The 18,803-nt window shown below is 57.8% G+C and overlaps 2 gene segments (V, D, J or C); both read left to right on the top strand.

The window, feature by feature from the left end:
• Positions 1-8,052: 8,052 nt before the first annotated feature.
• LOC142821359 (Ig heavy chain V region 3-like) lies at positions 8,053-10,336 on the top strand. The segment is given in 3 exon segments: positions 8,053-8,151; positions 8,803-8,926; positions 9,017-10,336. Coding segments are annotated over 3 exon segments (540 nt in total).
• Positions 10,337-15,839: 5,503 nt separating this feature from the next.
• Positions 15,840-17,132, top strand: LOC142821208 (immunoglobulin heavy variable 3-23-like). The segment is given in 2 exon segments: positions 15,840-16,348; positions 16,531-17,132. Coding segments are annotated over 2 exon segments (384 nt in total).
• The last annotated feature ends 1,671 nt before the right edge of the window (positions 17,133-18,803 follow it).

Raw genomic sequence — 18,803 nt, 5'->3', positions numbered from 1 at the left:
CGCATTGAGATAGACAGACAGATAGGGAAGGCATGGCACCAAAGTGGCCGGGGGGGGGGGGGGAGGACAGGGCCTACCCATCCCTGACTGCTGGTGTCCACTGCCAGGCTGGGCACCCTCCATTCATGTCCCAGGTATCTTTCAGGAGCCAAGCCCCACAGAGGAGTATGGTGGGGAACAGGGCTGGATTACCCAATAGGGCACTAGCAAAACTAGGGCGCGGGCGCGCGCGCGCGCGCACACACACACACACACACACACACACACACACACACACAAATGATTTTACTGTATAGTATTGTTTTTATTTTGAATAACATATGGGGGTCACCATAATCTTTTGCAGAGCTTAGGGCCTCTAAAGGTCTTAATCCCACCCTGGTGGGGAGGGCCGTGCTGGAGAGTAAATTCCTAGAGTTTGTGTCAGTGAGTGTTTATGCAGCACCGAGCACACGGGGCGGTCCCTGTCTTTGACTTCCGGACAGGGCCAGAGAACAAATATGGGGAACAAAGCGGGGGGGGGGGGGGGTAGCCACAGAGGTGAAGGGTGGAGAGTCTGTATGAACAAAGTAGCTGCAGCTCGAAATGGGATCGATTGGCCACTTGGTGACAGGCGACGACCGTCAATGGGGAGATCACCTGGTGCCGATCCCTCTTACTCCTCAACCCAACTCCCCGAGTAGCCTTATGGAGCGTGTAGTTGAAAGGCAGCTCAGCCCCATTGCGTCAGGGCCGGCTCCCTGCTGGCATTTAGCAGCAACTCCCCTGCCGGTTCGGGCAGCGCGCTGAGCACTGGGATTAATTGTCCGCTCGTAAGAAGCAAGTTCTCTGACTCAGTTTCCTTTGTAAAGCTCGCCCCTCCCCGCGCCCTGCAACTCCTGGAGCAGAATCCGCCGCCCCCAGGCGTTTTGCAGCGCCAGGCAAACCCCGCAGGTAGTGCCTGGGGAAGGAGAGGAAGGAGCCCGGAGGGTCCCGATGGGGCTCTCACAGCGCTGGGGAGAGACAGATAAATGACGTCATTAATTCTCGCCATTCATGTCTAGGGGTTGCCTGGGAATCGGCTGTGGGGAAGGGAAAGTTTAATTGGTGTTAGTGGCTTCGGCTCTAGTGGTGATGGCTGGGGCGGGGTGTGTGTCCATGTTCATTGTGAGCCCGGAGGTGCGAACATTTCTCCTCTCTGTGCTGATTCGGTGGGAATCGCTGCTCCGGGGCTACGGGCTCAAAGGGGTTCAATGCGATTCGGTGCCTGGATCCTACAGACGGTTAATTCGATCCTAGCTCCGAAGGTCCCGGACGGTGTAAACGGGCCCGGGTCCTCTGCGCTGTGCTGCAGTAGCGGGGCTGAGAGACCCGGGCCTTTCCCATTTCCCGGGCGGGCTACCGGCCCCTAGGAGCGCCCTGCCGAGTCCAACAATCCCACGCGCTGCTATTGCCTGTGTCTCCTTAACTCCCCAGCGCTGTGAGAGCCCATCGGGATCCGCTCCCCGCGCTGTGCCAGGCGCTGCACAAACACACTAGGGAGGAGGAAGGAGACTTCTTCTGCCAGAGACTCCATGGCAGTGACTTGGCTCGTTAAGGGAAGGCGGTTGTGTGTCTGATAAGGAGGGGAATATGCAAATGGCGGTGACCGCTGCCTGCTTAAATCGGTGTCTCTTTCTCTCGGCTTCGCTCGGAGAGACACCCCGTAGCCCCCGGTGTCTGTTCAGTTACCAGCCAGCTCTCCCACCCAGCGACAGGGGAAATGAAATTTTGGGTCTATTTAGTTTTCGTGGTGGCAGCTTTGCCAGGTAGTTTCTAGCTAAAAACACTGGAGATGCGGACGGAGATTTCGTATTTGATATTTCGATACTAATGTTCGTATCGCGCCTTTGTTTCCAGGTGCCCGGTCCCAGATAAGCTTGGTGGAGTCCGGTGGGGATATGAAGAAGCCCGGAGACTCTCTGCGCCTCTCCTGCAAAGCCTCCGGCTTCACCTTCAGCAGCTATCATATGAACTGGGTCCGGCAGGCTCCGGGGAAGGGGCTGGAGTGGGTCGCTTTTATCAGCAATGCTGGGAGTACTACACACTATCTTGATGCCGTGAAAGGCCGATTCACCATCTCCAGGGACAATCCCAACAACCTGCTGCACCTGCAACTGACCGGCCTGAAGCCCGAGGACACCGCCCGCTATTACTGTGCAGACACAGTGACACGAACCCTGCGGCTGCTCGTACACAAACCAGAGCTAAAGAACTTCCCGCGTTTACCACACGGGGGCAGCAGAGACACGCGCAAAAAAGCCCTAAGTGGAGCGCAGGAAAGCGAAGGCCTGTCAGGATGGAAAACACGGGTTAACTCTTTCGTTTCCTGAACACCTCCCCTGGATAGAACAGCGCTACTCGCCTCCCACAAACTGATCTTGTCATTAAAGGCCCTTCAAGTTCTATGGGTCCAGCCCTCCTGACTGCCGGGGGGCTTTCAAACCTCCTGCGAAGGCGCGTCCGGAAACCCCGAGATCCTCCACCCCTGTCCACAGCAAGGCCAGACTCCGCCAGCCAGTAGACTAGAGAGGGTTTATTGCTTCTCTAGGATACAGCACAGCATAGACTGGTGTGGTTACAGTAGTCAGGGCCAGGCAGCCTTAGACCCCTTGGGATAATGTCAACCGGCCCCTGACCCCTGAGTACTCAGCTTAGTCTCCTCTCTTCATTTCATCCCAGCAAAAATCTGCCCCTTCTTCAAGCCACGCCCGTCCTTTCTTCGGACCCCTTCCCTGGACAGGTAAGAACCAGTTGGGCCATAGACTATGTGATCTGAGGGTCTTTAGAGTGACTCCCACTGGTCAGTGCTTACAGATTCAGGCTAGTAGGGGTCACCCATAGCCCACAGCCCAAGCACAGCGACCAGAGAATGGCCGAATGGACATCACACCTCCCACAAAAATAAATCATTTCACTGGCATAAAAGCAAGAGATTCATTTTATTCTCTTTGTTTCTTCCATTGCTGGTGCCCGGTCCCAGGTCCAGCCCGCTGCTCAGCGCCCGGCAGACAGACCCCGGGAGCCTTTCTCAAGTTCCTGGCATCCGCAGCAGAACCCCTTCCCCAGCACGCACTGGCAGCAGCGGGAGCAGAAGAGCAGCACGCCCCCAGCTCCATCTGCTCCCCCGGTGACTCGTTTCATGGGGGTGGGGGGACAGGAACACACCAGCGAGAAATGGATTGAGATGGGGCCAAGCTGCTCGGTTTCCCCGCCGGGGTGTGTGGCCAGGTACACCCCCGCTTGCTGTGCCCGTTTGTCGCCCGTCCTGCTGCATTCCCATAACCCCCCACCCCCACCCCAGCAGCGGGCATCACTTGAGAAAGGCTCCCGGGGTCTATCTGCCGGGCGCTGAGCAGCTGAAGAGCCGGGTCTGGCTGGACAGGAGAGAGTGTGGAACACAGGCAGACAGGGTCTTGGATCATCGGCAGGGGCGGAGCCGCGTGAGCACGTATGCAGATGTGTGTGCGAGCGGGCTGGGAGTGGAAGCTGGAGCAGGCTGCAGAGCGGGGCCCTAATTTGCAAGCGGGGCTCCGGGTGGCGTCTGGGGACAGACACGAGTCAGCCTAAGGCAGCAGGAAGCGCTGTCGGCGGGGTTGTTTGGTGGTGGAGGCCACTGTCATGTGAGAGAGTTCCAGGATCTTGAGGGGGAAATGGGGTAGGGAGCTGAGCTCTCATACTTATCTAGCAGGGGAAATACCATGATCAGGAATAGGGGAAATTCGACTGTATAATTTTTAGTAGTGGGGGGACTTTGTGCCGGCTTTTTCGTGGCGAAAAAGTGTGAACTTGCGCTAGCTACATAAAATAAAGCCGAGGTCAGAGACTGTTATCTGTTGCGTCAGACGTAGGTCAGGCGTAGGTTCACCCCACGGGTTAACCCGTGTGAGGTGTCCAATAGAAGCCTACTTTCTTCTGATTCCATATATGCTATTCATGTGATTTGTATAATGTGGGTATGTGAAGTTATAAGCATGTATTTTCTGTGGATACCAAATGTTTCTCTATATGTGGTTGAACTATGGGCAAAGCACCTCAGCCTATGAAGATGCTAACGAGCAAAGCTCTGAAACAATAGCCCTCCATAGGCCAAGGAAACACCTCAAGAGTGGTGACTCATACCTAAGGGCTACCAGCAGGGAACACAGGAATAGGCCATAGGCCAGGTGACCTGCTGTAGCCAAGAAGAGACCAGAAAGGAAGGATAACTAGACCATGTGGTCGATTCCATCTTGGTTCCTCAGCTCAGCACTTCATCCCAGAGGCAGCAGTTCAGGGATTGAAGAGCCGGAAAGAACCGTGGACCCATCCTGATTCTAGGATGTGCAACAAGGACTCTTAAGCCAGCAGCTGTAACATCTCTGCTAGAGCCTGCATCGAGAACTGGGAGATTCGATGCATGTAATGTATGATTCTTTAGCAACCTTACTCTCATGCTTTTCTTTATTGTAGTTGTGATGGCACGTTGGGGGTCCCCCGTCTCCTGCACCCCGAAATGGCACAAACAAACTGCACCAGCTGGTGGAATAGAGGAAGTTTATTGCCTCTCCAGGATACAGCACAGCACAGATGTAATCTGGTCACAGAGCTGGGCTAGGATGCCTCAGGCCCCCTTGAGATGGGGGGAAACTGGGCCCCTAAACTCCAGCTCCTCTCCCTAGGCTGTCTCCTCCATGCTCACAGACAGCAACACACTAACCTTCTTCCAGCCCTGCCCCCCACCCAGGGCAGCATTCCACCTTCCTTTGTTCCTCTCCATGGGGGGTGTCTGGTTCAACAAGTTTGGCATCACCTTTGCATAGTGAGGTTTTCCCTGCTGGGTCTTGCTCCAGACAGCAGGGGTCATCACAGCCCAGCAAGTACCCCCACTACATCACAGTAGTAATAAACCTTTAGATGCTAGATGCTAAAGGATTGGCTCAGCGTGATTTGTGGGTAAGATCCAGAGGGTAAATTGACCAGAGATCTGTGGCTGGTTTCTTGGAACCAGACAGAACTTGTTCGGGGTAGGTGGGATTGGGTTCTAAGACCCCCCAACCTGTGTATGAGGCCCGGGGCCCTTTGGGGCACGGATATTGCTGGGGTGTCAAGGGATTTTGCTGTGAGGCTTCAGGCAGGCAGCTGAAGCACTCTGTGGGACTGGTTTGTGGCCTGTGGAAAGGTCACCAGTCTGGGGGCTGTAAGGAGCCCCGAAGTTGAGCAATTTGCCCTGAGCAGATGCCCTCAGCTGTGCCCAGACCGGCCCAGTCGGTCACAGTTTGCGGCTTGGGCTTGTGTCCGCTTTGCTTCCAGAGTTATGCTTGAGGTTCAGTTTATCATTTCTGTCAATCACCCATCAGTTTATTTCCCAGCTGGGTTGGGATCTTTTCTCATTTCTGTCTCTTTGCTTCTCCCTTGTCCGGCAGGAGAATGGTCTGACCAAAACTATGTGTCTCTTCTGTTCTCTGGGAAGTTCTGATCCAACCTGCAATCTCTCCACCCCCATTCATGTCTGGGCTCAGCTTGCACGTTGGACTCTCCCAAGGAACGCAAACATTTAAGAAAACGATGGTCGAAAGAAATTGCCCCTTAGCCACGTCAGGGTGGCTGAGTGGTCTAACAAAGCGGCCCACGTCAGTGCCTGTCTGTTCCCTCATTGGGTGTTCTGGGCTCCGAACCAAGCCGTCGGTTCAAAGCCCACTCTGGGAACCACCTTTGATTCCTGTGTGGAGAAGTATCCTCATTTCCATGTCTCCCTGTCACTGCAAGAACACAAGCTTAGGAATCTACCCCTTCAGGGCATCTGGACAGGTACGTTCTGGCTCGTTTTCCAGGAGATATTTGGCCTTGTCTGGGGTTTGACAGGTTCAGGGGAGGGAGAAGCACAGCAAACACGGATCATTCAGGGTGTGAGGCTCTTAGTTACCTAGGGAAGTAGTATGGGAATGCATTACCTAGGGAAATAGTGGAGTCTCCATCCCTAGAGATGTTTAAGTCTCGGCTTGACAAAGCCCGGTTGATTTAGTTGGAATTGGTCCTGCCTAGAGTAGGGGGCTGGACCTGATGACCTTCTGAGGTTTCTTCTAGTTCTATGGTTCTAAGATTGAGCTCAGGTGGGTGTCTTGGTCGCTTCTTTAGGGCAGGGAATTAACAATAGAGCAGCCAGGCTGGGAGGCCGCTAGCGCCAAGAGCCCCGCTCCAGTGTGTCCGCATCCGGTCAAAAGAGATCAAAAGTGGGCTCCCAGTTTTACATTAGAAATTCTCCCTGAAATGGCCTTGCCTCCTGAGGCTCAGGAGTGTGGGGCAGTATCGGGGTTGAGGGAACAGAGGGCTGGATGTCGGAATTGAGGGGCACTGAGCGCAGCATGAAAGAGCTAGGGGGGAAGTTACAGACACAGTGCGAACTGGGGCTCGCCAGTCCCAAGGGGTGTAAAAGAGCAAAAATCGCATTGAGCGTCTGTGGGATCCAGACACCGAATTGCGTTAAACCCCCAGAGTGACAATTCCCACCGAATCTGAGCAGCGAAGAGAAATGTGCGCACCTCCGGGCTTACAACAAACACCGATTCCCCCTCGCACCAAGTGAGCCAAAGCCACTAACGCCAGTTAAACTATTTCCCTTCCCCACAGCCGATTCCCAGACAACCCCTAGAAATGAATGATGAGCTAAGTGACGTCATTTCTTCTTATCTCCCCAGCTCTATGTGAGCCCTGTTGGGACCCGCCCCCCGCGCTGTGCCAGGCGCTGCACAAACACACAGGGAGGAGGAAGGAGACTCCTTCTGCCGGAGACTCCATGGCAGTGACTCGGCTCGTTAAGGGAAGGCGGTTATGTCTCTGATAAGGAGGGGAATATGCAAATGGCGGTGACCGGTGCCTGCTTAAATCGGTCTCTCTCCCTCCCTATGCTGTACCCGGAGAGACACCCCGCAGCCCCCGGTGTCTGTGCAGTTACCAGCCAGCTCTGCCCCTTGCAAGTGGGAACATGAAATTTTGGGTCTATTTAGTTTTCGTGGTGGCAACTTTGCCAGGTATTTTCTAGCCAAACACGCTGCAGAGGCGGAGAAATAGCTTGTGTTTGGCAGTTCGATACTAATGCTCGTATCCCGTCTTTGTTCCCAGGTGCCCGGTCCCAGATCAGTTTGGTAGAGTCCGGAGGGGATATGAAGAAGCCCGGAGCCTCTCTGAGCCTCTCCTGCAAAACCTCCGCCTTCACGTTCAGCAGCTACATATGAGCTGGATCCAGCAGGCTCCCGGAAAGGGGCTGGAGTGGGTCGCACAAATTTACACTGATGGGAGTCAACAATTTTACGCAAACTCAGTAAAAGGCCGATTCAAAATCTCTAGGGACAACCCCAACAACCTGCTGTCCCTGCAAATCACCGGCCTGAAGCCCGAGGACACCGCCCGCTGTTACTGTATCAGACAGACACAGCGAAGCGAAACCTATTGATGCGCTTGAAAAAACCCAGGCTGCAGAACCCGCGGCCGCCCCGCGGGGGCAGCAGAGACACGAACAACCCGGCGCGGGGCACAGAACGGAGAAGGCGCCTCCAGGCGAATAAACCATAAAACCTGCCGCGGGGCTTTAACCCTTTCACTGCCCAGCCACGTCCCCTGTTTGCAGCCAAAGTCCCTCTGGGCCGGTGGAGCAGGCACCACTCGCGCAGCGGTGAGAGCTGATTTGCCCTTCTGCAGCGAGGACCCCCAGGATTCTCCTGGGGCAGAATCTCCTGGTTCGTAAGGTGTCCTTATTCTCAGTGTCCGGTCCCAGGTGCTATTTGCGGCTGAGGCGGCGGCGGCCTGGGGGGAGGGGGAGAAATCTCCATAGAAGCACCTCCTCGTTTGAGCCCACATCTGGGACCATCAATTCTCTTTCCTGTGGCAAAGCCACAAAGGTCTCTCAGATCGCTCCTGTCCCACCTGGCTTTGTCATGGTCTCCCTGTGAAATGGCTTTAGCCAATCAGCTGAAGAGCTGTAAAAGGCCGTTGTGATATCACTGTCGCTCCACCTTTGCCTTGCAGGGCACATGTCCTACCACTGGCCAGACCCTTTGCATGTTTGAGCTGCTCCCGGATGTGACCCTCCCGCTCAGAGGAGATTCCAAACGGACGCCTCAGTGCAAAGGAGGGAGCAGAGATTGCGGGGCCAATGTGAGGTTATTTCGCCAAGAAATCCCCTATATGCACCCCGGCCCCCTGCTGCAAATGATACAGCTCTGACTTCCAGAGAGAGAGAGAGCGCGGCATAGAGAGAGGAAGCGAGTCCATTTCCCCCTAGGGGCTCTGCCCCTGCAATCGCAGCCCCGGGAACAGTGGCTAATGGGTCACACTCCAGAACAGGTGTAAGATCTCTTGCGCAAGAGCTCTTGAGCAAGAGGGCAGTGTGGTCGTGGCAGGGGTTTCTTGAGCAAGAAAGCCCTATGTCTAAAATGACTATGGGATCTTTCTTGCAAGAAAGCGTCCACACTGCCACACATCTCCCACATGGCAGTGTGGAAGTGTACGTGCTCAAGATGTTCTTGCGCAAGAAGCTGCCAAGAAGCCTCTGGGGGCACAAACTAGGAGGAGGCCCTGAAACTCCGAGCGTCATTTCTCCTTAACTCCCAGCGCTGTGAGAGCCCATCGGCATCCGCTCCAGGCGCTGTGCCAGGCGCTGCACAAACAACCTAGGGAGGGGGACGTAGACTTCTGCCAGAGACTCCACGGCTCGTTAAGGGAAGGCGGTTGTGTCTCTGATAAGGAGGGGAATATGCAAATGGAGGTGACCGCTGCCTGCTTAAATCGGTGTCTCTCTCCCCCTAGGCTGCACCCAGAGAGACACCCCGCAGCCCCGGTGTCTGTTCAGTTACCAGCCAGCTCTCCCACCCAGCGACAGGGGAAATGAAATTTTGGGTCTATTTAGTTTTCGTGGGGGCAGCTTTGCCAGGTAGTTTCTAGCTAAAAACACTGTAGAAACGGACGGAGATTTCTTATTTGACGTTTTGATATTAACTTTTGTGTCGCGTTTTGTTCCCAGGTGGCCGGTCCCAGATCAACTTGGTGGAGTCCGGAGGGGATGTGAAGAAGCCCGGAGACTCTCTGCGCCTCTCCTGCAAAGCCTCCGGCTTCACCTTCAGCAGCTACTGGATGAGCTGGGTCCGGCAGGCTCCCGGGAAGGGGCTGGAGTGGGTCTCGCTCATTTACACTGATGGGAGCCAAACATTTTACTCAGACTCCGTGAAAGGCCGATTCACTATCTCCAGGGACAATCCCAACAACCTGCTGCACCTGCAACTGACCGGCCTGAAGCCCGAGGACACCGCCCGCTATTACTGTGCGAGAGACACAGCGACATAAAACCTACTGAAGCTCATTCAAAAACCCAGGCTGCAGAACCCGCGGCCGCCACGCGGGGGCAGCCGAGACACAAACAACAAGGCGCTGGGCACAGAACGGAGAAGGCGCCTCCAGACGAATAAAACACAGACCTGCCGCGGGGTTTTAACCCTTTCACTGCCCAGCCACGTCCCCTGTTTGCAGCCAAATCCCTCTGAGCCGGTGGAGCGGACACCACCGAGCAGGAAAGGAGACGAGAGAAGACACAGAGGAGGTGGCGGAGATGTTGGATGTGTCTGGGGACGGAGGGGGATGGGCAGGTTTCGGACACACTGGGCTGGAGACAGACAGACTGGGCGGTGCCATGTGTCACTCGGCCGCCCTGTTTAAGTAGCAGCTCGCGGGGACCCAGCGAACAGACCCAGTAGGCGCTGAGCTATTCACTCCTGTTCCGGGTCTCGGTGCCAATGAGGAATCCCTCCCCTCTCCCTCCGCCCACCTTTGCCTCCGGCCAGTGCGTATTTGGGGGACCGGAGCTAAGGGCTCCAGCCTGGGGCTCACACACTTGGATTCGCTTCCCTGATCCGTCGCGGCCTCCCCCTGTAACGGCTGACGAGTCCCGCAGAGCCAGATCTTTAGGGGTGTTCGCCGACGCAGAGAGGGGCCGGCGGGATTTCCAGAAGCGTCCAGGCGTCTAACGCCCAGTGACTAACCTGGGAGCTACAGGTCCCTTTGGTGACCCTCCCTCGGCATCTGTCTGTGTCTCCAGGGGCCTGCAAACCGCTGACAGCCTGGCACTGGCGGATTTCGCACATGGAAGGAGCAGACGCTTCATTTCCATTGTCTGGCAGTGGGAGTTAGCGGCCTCCATCCCTCAGGCTCTTTGGCACAGCCAGTTAGGTACCGCTCTGTGTACTGAGGCACCTGTGTAAATCTGTCCCGTGGGGAACCTGGTGTGAAGTGGGGCTGAGAGCCCCTTCCTCCCTCACAAGGCCGCTGTGAGGCAAGCACACTACAGAGATTACGGTAATGGAGCAATAGAATCAGTCGAACAGCTGCTGTCGGATGTAATTCACATCTGGATCAATATCTTTGAAAAAAATCACCGCCCTCAGCTGTGTTTTTCAAAGTTCAGCTGGTCCAGTCTGGGCTAGGGAGGTGGGGGGGGGGGTGGTGTAAGCCCTTCTCACAGACCTGTTCTGTGTCTTCTTACTCCCTCTGCAAGGTCCACACTGGGCACTGGATCCCAAGGCACAGCTGAGGAGCGCATTGTGCATGGACTGTGGCACAGGGACTGGATATTCCCAGTGTCGAATGGACACTGTCAGTGACACCTCCAGTACTGAGGTCTCCCTCTGCCAGCTCCTAAATCCGCCTCGGGAACCCGCATGAGCGCCGAGAGCCTCACATCTCTTATACCCAAAGAGAACTGGCATGCAAAACCCTGCCCGGGCTCCTGGTTAAATACCAGCCCCTGGTTCTAGGCGCCTCATTCCCTGCCCAGGGACAGACCTGCCCGGCCCTGCCCGCTGACTTTCCCTCAGTGCCTGAGACCGAGAATGGAACCTCTGCTGCTTCTCCTCGCCCTACTCGCCGCCCCCGGCTGTGAGTGTCCGTGGGGCAGAGGGGAACTAGGAACAGAGCCCTGGATTGGTTCGCGGGTTAATATTGTCTTGGCTTGTTTTCTCCTTTCCCAGGTGTCCTCGCTCAGGTGTAACTGATCAAATCCGGCCCGTGGGCGGTGAAGCCCGGAGAGACCCTCACCCTGAGCTGCACCGTCTTTGGGGATACTGGGGACAGTGATGACGCTGCCTGGAACTGTATGAGGCAGCCTGCAGGGATGGGGCTGGAGTAGACGGGGCAGATGTGCTATGAAAGCGGTAACGAGGACTGGGACAGAAACCCGCCCCCTCCCTCCCGAGCCGAGTCACCATCTCTGCAGACCGGGTCTGGAACCAGGTCTCGCTGCAGCTCCGCTCGCTGACAGCTGCAGACAGCGCCCCCTAGTGTTGCGCCGGGCACACAGTGACACAGGGCAGAGCCGGGCCTGCTCTAAAATTGGGGAACCGGGTTTTCAAAAATGCGGAGACCCAGTGTGACGTAGTGGGGGTACCTGGATTGTTTCTATGCTGCTGGCTCTGGGGTAACCCCCACTGCTGCCGTGGGTACCACGACCCAGCAAAACAGGATGAGTCACTATGAAAACCAGTGGCCAGACACCCCCCATGGAGAGGAACAAAGGAAGGGGGGATGCTGCCCTGGCGGGGGGACAGGGCTGGAAGAGGGTTAGTTGGTTGCTGTCTGGGAGCATGGAGGAGACAGCCTAGGGAAAGGGGCTGGAGTTTAGGGGCCCAGTCTCCCCCATCTCAAGGGGGCCTGAGGCATCCTAGCCCAGCTCTGTGACCAGATTACATCTGTGCTGTGCTGTACCCTGGAGAGGCAATAAACTTCCTCTATTCCACCGGCTGGTGCAGTCTGTTTGTGCCATTTCGGGGTGCAGGAGACAGGGGACCCCCAACGCGCCGTCACACCCTGGGAACTGGGCTAATGGTCACACTGGGGGGCGGGGCTCTGGCTGTGACTCTCCGGTGCCTGTACCCGGGGTTGTTACTCACAAAGCTCCAGTGTCTCTGCCTGGCTCTGGGCCCAGCCGGCCTGACATGCCCATGAGAATGGCCCGGCTCAGAGACCCGTGAACGCTCCCGGTCCCCTCCCAGCCAGACAAGGCTCCGCCTCTGCGCCCCTCTTGTGACACAAGCAATAACGTGTCAGCCCGCGAAGGGGGCTAGTTCCCGCCCTCTGCCTTGTGCAGGGTGGTTCGATCCAAGCATCCCAACCCCCACCCACCTCCACTCTGCCCTGAGCGGTACGAGGGGTCGGGCTGTCCATGCGTCTTGACTTTTCTTCAGCGGGTGCGGTTACACCAGGACCTTGTACCTGGGTGTTCTGGCACCAGCGCATGCATGGGAGCTGGGCACTATAGAAAATCCCTCCTGACACCTCGATACCCGGAACAATCCGGCGCCAGGCGCCTTGTCCCGGGTGACACGGGGAGTCTGGGACAGAGCAGGGAACCGAACCTGGCCACGCAGAGTCCCAGATGAGCACCCTGACTCTGAGTGACCCTCCCTCTCTTCTTCCACTCTCTGAATCCCCGGACCTCTGACCTGGGCTCCTTCTGCGAGGAGGTTTTATGTGTCGCAGGGAGGGGCTATGCAAATAGGGGCTGAGTGTCCTGTTTAAAACTGCCCCTCTCACTGCTCAGGCTGCACCCCCAGGGACAATCCGCAGCCCCGTGCTCTCTGCAGTGACCAGCCAGTCCGCAGAGAACTTCCCCCTCCAGCACCAGGGACAATGGGACTTTGGCTGCATCTAGTTCTCCTCGCTGCGGCTTGGGAAGGTATTTTCTCCCCGATACGCCCACCGCAGGGACAAGGGATTGTTCGGGGAGGATGCTGCCAGCGATGGGATTTGTAACAGCGCTTAACGCTGCGGTCTCACTCCCTTTATTGGCAAGTGTGATTCATGCGGCTAATTTTACTCCTGTTGATTTTAATTCGCTGCTTCAATCCGTTGCTAATGTTTTAATTTCCAATTTCCCTGTTTCCCTTCTCCCCAGGGGCCCGCTCGCAGGTGGTTCTGACCCAGTCGGGCCCAGCGCTGAAGAAGCCCGGAGAGGCCCATAAGCTGCAATGCGCCACCAGCGGGTTTACGCTCAGTAGCACCTGGATGGGCTGGGTCAGGCAGGAGCCGGGGAAGGGGCTGGAGTGGCTGGTTTATTATTATGGCGAGGCAAACACCAAGTTCTACGCAGCCTCCGTGCAGGGCCGGTTCGCAGCCTCCAAGGACAGCGCCAACTTCTACCTGCAAATGACCAGCCTGAGCGCGGAGGACAGCGCAGTGTATTACTGCGTGTCTGAGTCAGGGGCACAGCGAGAGGAAGCGAATCTGAGCTCGCACAAAAACCTCCCCCTGCAGGGACCCGGCGGGATTTCCTCGGGGTGGCGCTCACGCTCCGCACAATAACACGGGCAGTGCCCACGGTCCCCGCGCCCAGCTAAAATAGGGAGACAGGCGCTGCTGAGCCCAGGTCCCCGGGGAGCGCAGGGAGCGGTTGCCCAGCGGGTGTTTCCCGAGGCAGGGAGAACGAACAGCTGCATCCGGCCTCGCGGTCTGGTTGCCCCAGTGACTCTGTGCTCAGACCCGGATCCATGGGAGGCTCCCGCCTCTCAGAGAAGGCAGCGGGGCCCTTCGGGCAGCCATAGGGAGGGCTGAGCCCTGAGTGAAGGCGGGTGACAGGCCGGGTGGAGTCACTGATCCCTCAGGCAGCTCCCCCTCCCCCGCCCCAGCTCAGTGACGATTGTCTGGATCAAACCCCGCCCTTGTGCAGAGGGGCAGCGCCAGCCCCTGCGCACCTGCTACCTGCGGCATTATAGGGGGCAGCGCTATGGGAGAATGGGCAGGAATGTGCAGAGGTGTCCCTGCCTCAGTTTGTCAGGGGCTGGGAATGGGTCACAGGGGAGGGATCAGGGATCACTGGATGAGCCTTTCCGAACTGTTCTGTTCACTGCCTCTGGGGCACCTGGGATTGGCCGCTGCCGGCAGACAGGGCACTGGGCAGATGGACCTTTGGTCTGACCCAGTCGGGAGGTTCTCACATGCTTATGACAGTTTTATTTGCATAATGGCCTTTCTAGAGCGGGTGTTGAAACCAATAAGAAAGAGAAGGAGGGAAGGGATGTAACAGTTCAATGAAATGGCTTCTCTTCCTACAATTAGCCCCACGCAGCCCCTGAGGGTGTTTTATTTACAGTCACACAGGCCTAGACACACCCACCGGGCTACAATTCCTGCCTGGCGATTCTTCCAAACCCAGGGCACCGACTGCCCATGTTCACTCTGTGACTTAGCAGAATTCAGCTCATTGCGACGCTCGGGTTCAGACATTCAGAGGTGAATCTAATAATAATTATATCCTGTAAAGTCCGGCCGCGCCAGGCAGAGTGTCAAACACACGTGCTGGATCCAGGGGTTTGGCTCGAAACTGATTCTATTCTATTCTATTCTATTCTATTCTATTCTATTCTATTCCGCCTGTGCAGTTTGGTTCAATGCCCCGCAGCAACCGCCGGGATCCAAATGTTTCAAGCGTTTGCCCCCCTTCTTCTGACAGAAGAAAGAGCCACGTTCAGACATTAGTATTAGCAGCAGCCCCTGGCCTCTGATTCCAGCGATTTCCCTCACGAGATCTCCCCGCGCTTCGCAAAGGCGGGGCGGGGTCTCCGTCCCAATTCTACGGAGAGAAATGACTTATCCAAGGGAGCCCAGCGGACCGAGGCAGGAACACCCGGTTCCCGTGGACCAGAGTAGAGCTCTAGGACAGGTCCGGGAAACCTGAGCCCCAGGGATCCGATGCAGCCCCCTGCATACCTGGATCTGGCCCTCAAAGCTCAGGGTCCTCCCCAGCAAAGCCCTCCAGTCCCCTCCTCTGTCCCACTGTTCCCCCTCCAGTCCCCTCCACTGTCCCACTGTTCCCCCTCCAGTCCCCTCCACTGTCCCACTGCTCCCCCTCCAGTCCCCTCCACTGTCCCACTGCTCCCCCTCCAGTCCCCCTCCACTGTCCCACTGTTCCCCCTCCAGTCCCCTCCACTGTCCCACTGTTCCCCCTCCAGTCCCCCTCCACTGTCCCACTGTTCCCCCTCCAGTCCCCCTCCACTGTCCCACTGTTCCCCCTCCAGTCCCCTCCACTGTCCCACTGCTCCCCCTCCAGTCCCCTCCACTGTCCCACTGTTCCCCCTCCAGTCCCCCTCCACTGTCCCACTGCTCCCCCTCCAGTCCCCTCCACTGTCCCACTGTTCCCCCTCCAGTCCCCTCCACTGTCCCACTGTTCCCCCTCCAGTCCCCCTCCACTGTCCCACTGTTCCCCCTCCAGTCCCCTCCACTGTCCCACTGCTCCCCCTCCAGTCCCCTCCACTGTCCCACTGTTCCCCCTCCAGTCCCCTCCACTGTCCCACTGTTCCCCCTCCAGTCCCCCTCCACTGTCCCACTGTTCCCCCTCCAGTCCCCTCCACTGTCCCACTGTTCCCCCTCCAGTCCCCCTCCACTGTCCCACTGTTCCCCCTCCAGTCCCCTCCACTGTCCCACTGTTCCCCCTCCAGTCCCCTCCACTGTCCCACTGTTCCCTCTTCAGTCCCCCTCCACTGTCCCACTGTTCCCCCTCCAGTCCCCCTCCACTGTCCCACTGTTCCCCCTCCAGTCCCCTCCACTGTCCCACTGTTCCCCCTCCAGTCCCCTCCACTGTCCCACTGTTCCCTCTTCAGTCCCCCTCCACTGTCCCACTGTTCCCTCTTCAGTCCCCCTCCATTGTCCCACTGTTCCCTCTCCAGTCCCCTCCACTGTCCCACTGCTCCCCCTCCAGTCCCCTCCACTGTCCCACCGTTCCCCCTCCAGTCCCCCTCCACTGGAGCGCACAGACTCTACTAGGCTGGGCCCCCAGGCTCTGGTGTGAGGGGATTGAGGGGAGCGTCTCTCTCCCTTGAAATCTGGGGCAGTGCGGGGTTGTGTGTATGTTGCCCCCAAATGATTTTTCTTGGACCCGGCTAGTGCTCCGGGCACTGGGGCGCGCGGTGGAGCCGAGGGCGGGCAGAGCGGGGGGGGGGGGGGCAGAACGCAGCGGCAGGCGAACGATCAATGGGACATTCTGTGTGCGAGAGGCAGCGCAGGGCCTGGGAGAGATCCCCGCGGAAAGGCTCCTACGGTCGGAGAGACTCGCTCATCTTCTCCGGCCACGCGTCCTTCTTCCTCTGGACCTTCCCCTCCCCCCAGGCCCTGGTTCAGCGAGGGGGTCGGTTTAGGGCCATTTAAGGAGCAGGAGATGCAAATTCAGTGTCTCGGGGCCCCGCATAAATCCTGCGCCTCCCCGGGCTGCGCGGTGCGAGAAGCAGCAGGCCCAGGTCCCGGCAGCAGAAACCCCTCCCGCCTCAGAGCACGATGCTGTGGCCGAACCTTCTCTTCCTTCTAGCCGCGGTGCCGGGTAATTCTCCCCTCCCCCGCTCCCCGCATCGCTAGGATACGACAGGAGAGATGGTGCCGGTCCTGCCCCAGCCCAAAGCGCAGCGATTCCAACGGGAATAGGCCCCGCGGCTTTTGGGAGCGCTGCCGGAGCTCTCGTGTGAACGGGATTCTGAGCCGCTTTTTTTCTTCTTTTGCCCCCAGGTGTCCGGCCCCAGGTGCAGCTGGTGGAGTCCGGCGGCGGAATTCAACAGCCCGGGGGATCGCTCCGGCTCTCCTGCAAAGCCTCCGGGTTCACCTTCAGCAGCTACCACATGAGCTGGGTCCGGCAGGCGCCCGGGAAGGGGCTGGAGTGGGTATCGCGGATATACAATCCCGCTAACAGCCACAGCACGTTCTACAGCGATGCGGTGAAAGGGCGATTCACCATCTCCAGAGACGACTCCAGCAGCCTGGTGTCTCTGCAGATGAACAGCCTGAGAGCGGAGGACACCGCCCGCTACCACTGTGCGAGAGACACAGTGAGCAGAAACCAACCGCAGTGAATACATAAACCTCCTCTGCAAACTGGAACAGCAGCAGCGAGACCGGCCCAGCGAAGCCCTGTAGGCACCGGGAAAAAGAGAGAGAAACAACTTGACTGACCCCGGCTTCACTCGTCTATCCCGCGCTCCGGCAGTGGAAGGGTTAGCGGCACAGAATCCCAGTCAGTTGCTGTTAATACAGGGGTGGGCAGGAGACTTTCAGGGGCCGGATCCGGCCGCCTAGGGCTTTAATCCGCCCTGCGAGGCAGTTTCAGGCCCTGGTCCCCTAGCTTGTTTCGGAACGGGAAATGAACCCCTCCCCCGAGCTGTTCAATACACACACGTGCCGCAAAAGCGAAAGGGCGCCCAAAGGAGAAGAAGATTCACAGGGATCCCAGAGACGGGCAGGGCTGCAGCCTCCTTTCGTCTCTTCGCTCTTGTATGCTTACGCTACCCAGATGTCCCGTTACTAAAGGGTTAAAGCGGGGTGGACAGTAATTTTAATGGGTGGAGGGCGCTCTGGAGGAAATGCAGGGTGTGCTATTGCGGGTGGGGTGTAGAGGGAGCTTGGGATACGGGCCTGGAGTGCGGGCAGAGCTGTGGGGTCTGAGAGGGAGTTTGTACGAAGGAGGGGGTTATTATCTGGGACATGGGCTTGGGTTGCGTGTTCCAGAAGGACGTAGGGGTGCAGAAGAGAATTCCAGCCTAGAGAAGGGATGTAGGAGAAATGCAGGAGCTCGAAGAGAGCTCTGATCTGGAGAATGCGGAAAGAGAAAGTACAGAGAATGTGGGTGGTGACCTGGGAGAAGAGGGGCTGGTGGCCTGGGGCAGGAATTTGGAGGGAAAGAAGAGTGACGAGGGAAGCCCTCGCTGAGAGGCGCTTACCTTGGCGGCTCCAATCCACCAGCCCTGCATAAACCAGAGGCAGGTCTCCATGTCTGTCTGCCAGGATGGCTGCTCCACGTGGCTCTTCTCCTGCACAGGGAGGGAGGACGCTCCCCTCGCTGCCCTTGCCTCCAGCAAAATGTCTCAGCCCCTATTGTCCGGAAACTGGCCAATGGGAGCTGAGGGATTTTTCTAGGGGGAGGGGACAGCGCGGGACGCCACCCTATCCCTCCCCAGCGTCTAGAGTAATTGGCAGCAAGACCTGGCACTCACCGGCGGGAGCAGCACAGCGAACTGTAGCAAAATTGCTCCGCTCCCCCCACCAGTGCCAGTGCCCCCTTACTGCGCGTAGCCCCTTGTCCCCTACCCCGCCCTGCCGCTTTCCTTGACTCCCGCCTTCACGAGCAGCACGTGGGCAATGTCTGTAGAGCCGGGTCTGGCTTGACAAGGCACAATGTTGAGCACAGGTAGCCCGGGGCGGGACTTATCTGGAGCCGCGTGACCACGTATGCAAATGTTGGGGGCGCGTGGAGCATTGTGGGAGAATGAAGGGGTGACGAGCAGCGCCCGAATGTGGCGAGTGGGGCTCCGCGTGGGGTCCCCAGTTGGTGCCGGGGCAGCTTGCAGCAGCTGGAAGCCGTGTCGGCGGGGTTATTTGGAGGGGGAAGACCTCCTGTGACGTAGTGGGGGTACTTGCTGGGCTGTGGTGACCCCTGCTGTCTGGAGCAAGACCCAGCAGGGAAAACCTCACTAGGCAGAGGTAATGCCAAACTTGTTGAACCAGTGGCCAGACACCCCCCATGGAGAGGAACAAAGGAAGGTGGAATGCTGCCCTGGCTGGGGGGCAGAGCTGGAGGAGGGTTAGCTAGTTCCTATCTGGAAGGCAGGGAATAAGGAGGTGGGGAGGGGGCTGGGACTCCCCTATCTCAAGGGGGGGCACTGAGGCCTCTTAGCCCCAGTTCCTGTAACCAGATTACATCTGTGCTGCGCTGTGCTGGAGGAGCAATAAACCACCCTCAATTCCACTGGCTGGTGCAGTCTGTTTGTGCCATTTCGGGGTGCAGGAGA

This window comes from Pelodiscus sinensis, chromosome 30, assembly GCF_049634645.1.
Source record: "Pelodiscus sinensis isolate JC-2024 chromosome 30, ASM4963464v1, whole genome shotgun sequence".
Classification (NCBI taxonomy): domain Eukaryota; kingdom Metazoa; phylum Chordata; order Testudines; family Trionychidae; genus Pelodiscus; species Pelodiscus sinensis.
Note: the sequence above shows the minus strand (reverse complement) of the source record. Positions and strands in the feature narration are given on the sequence as shown.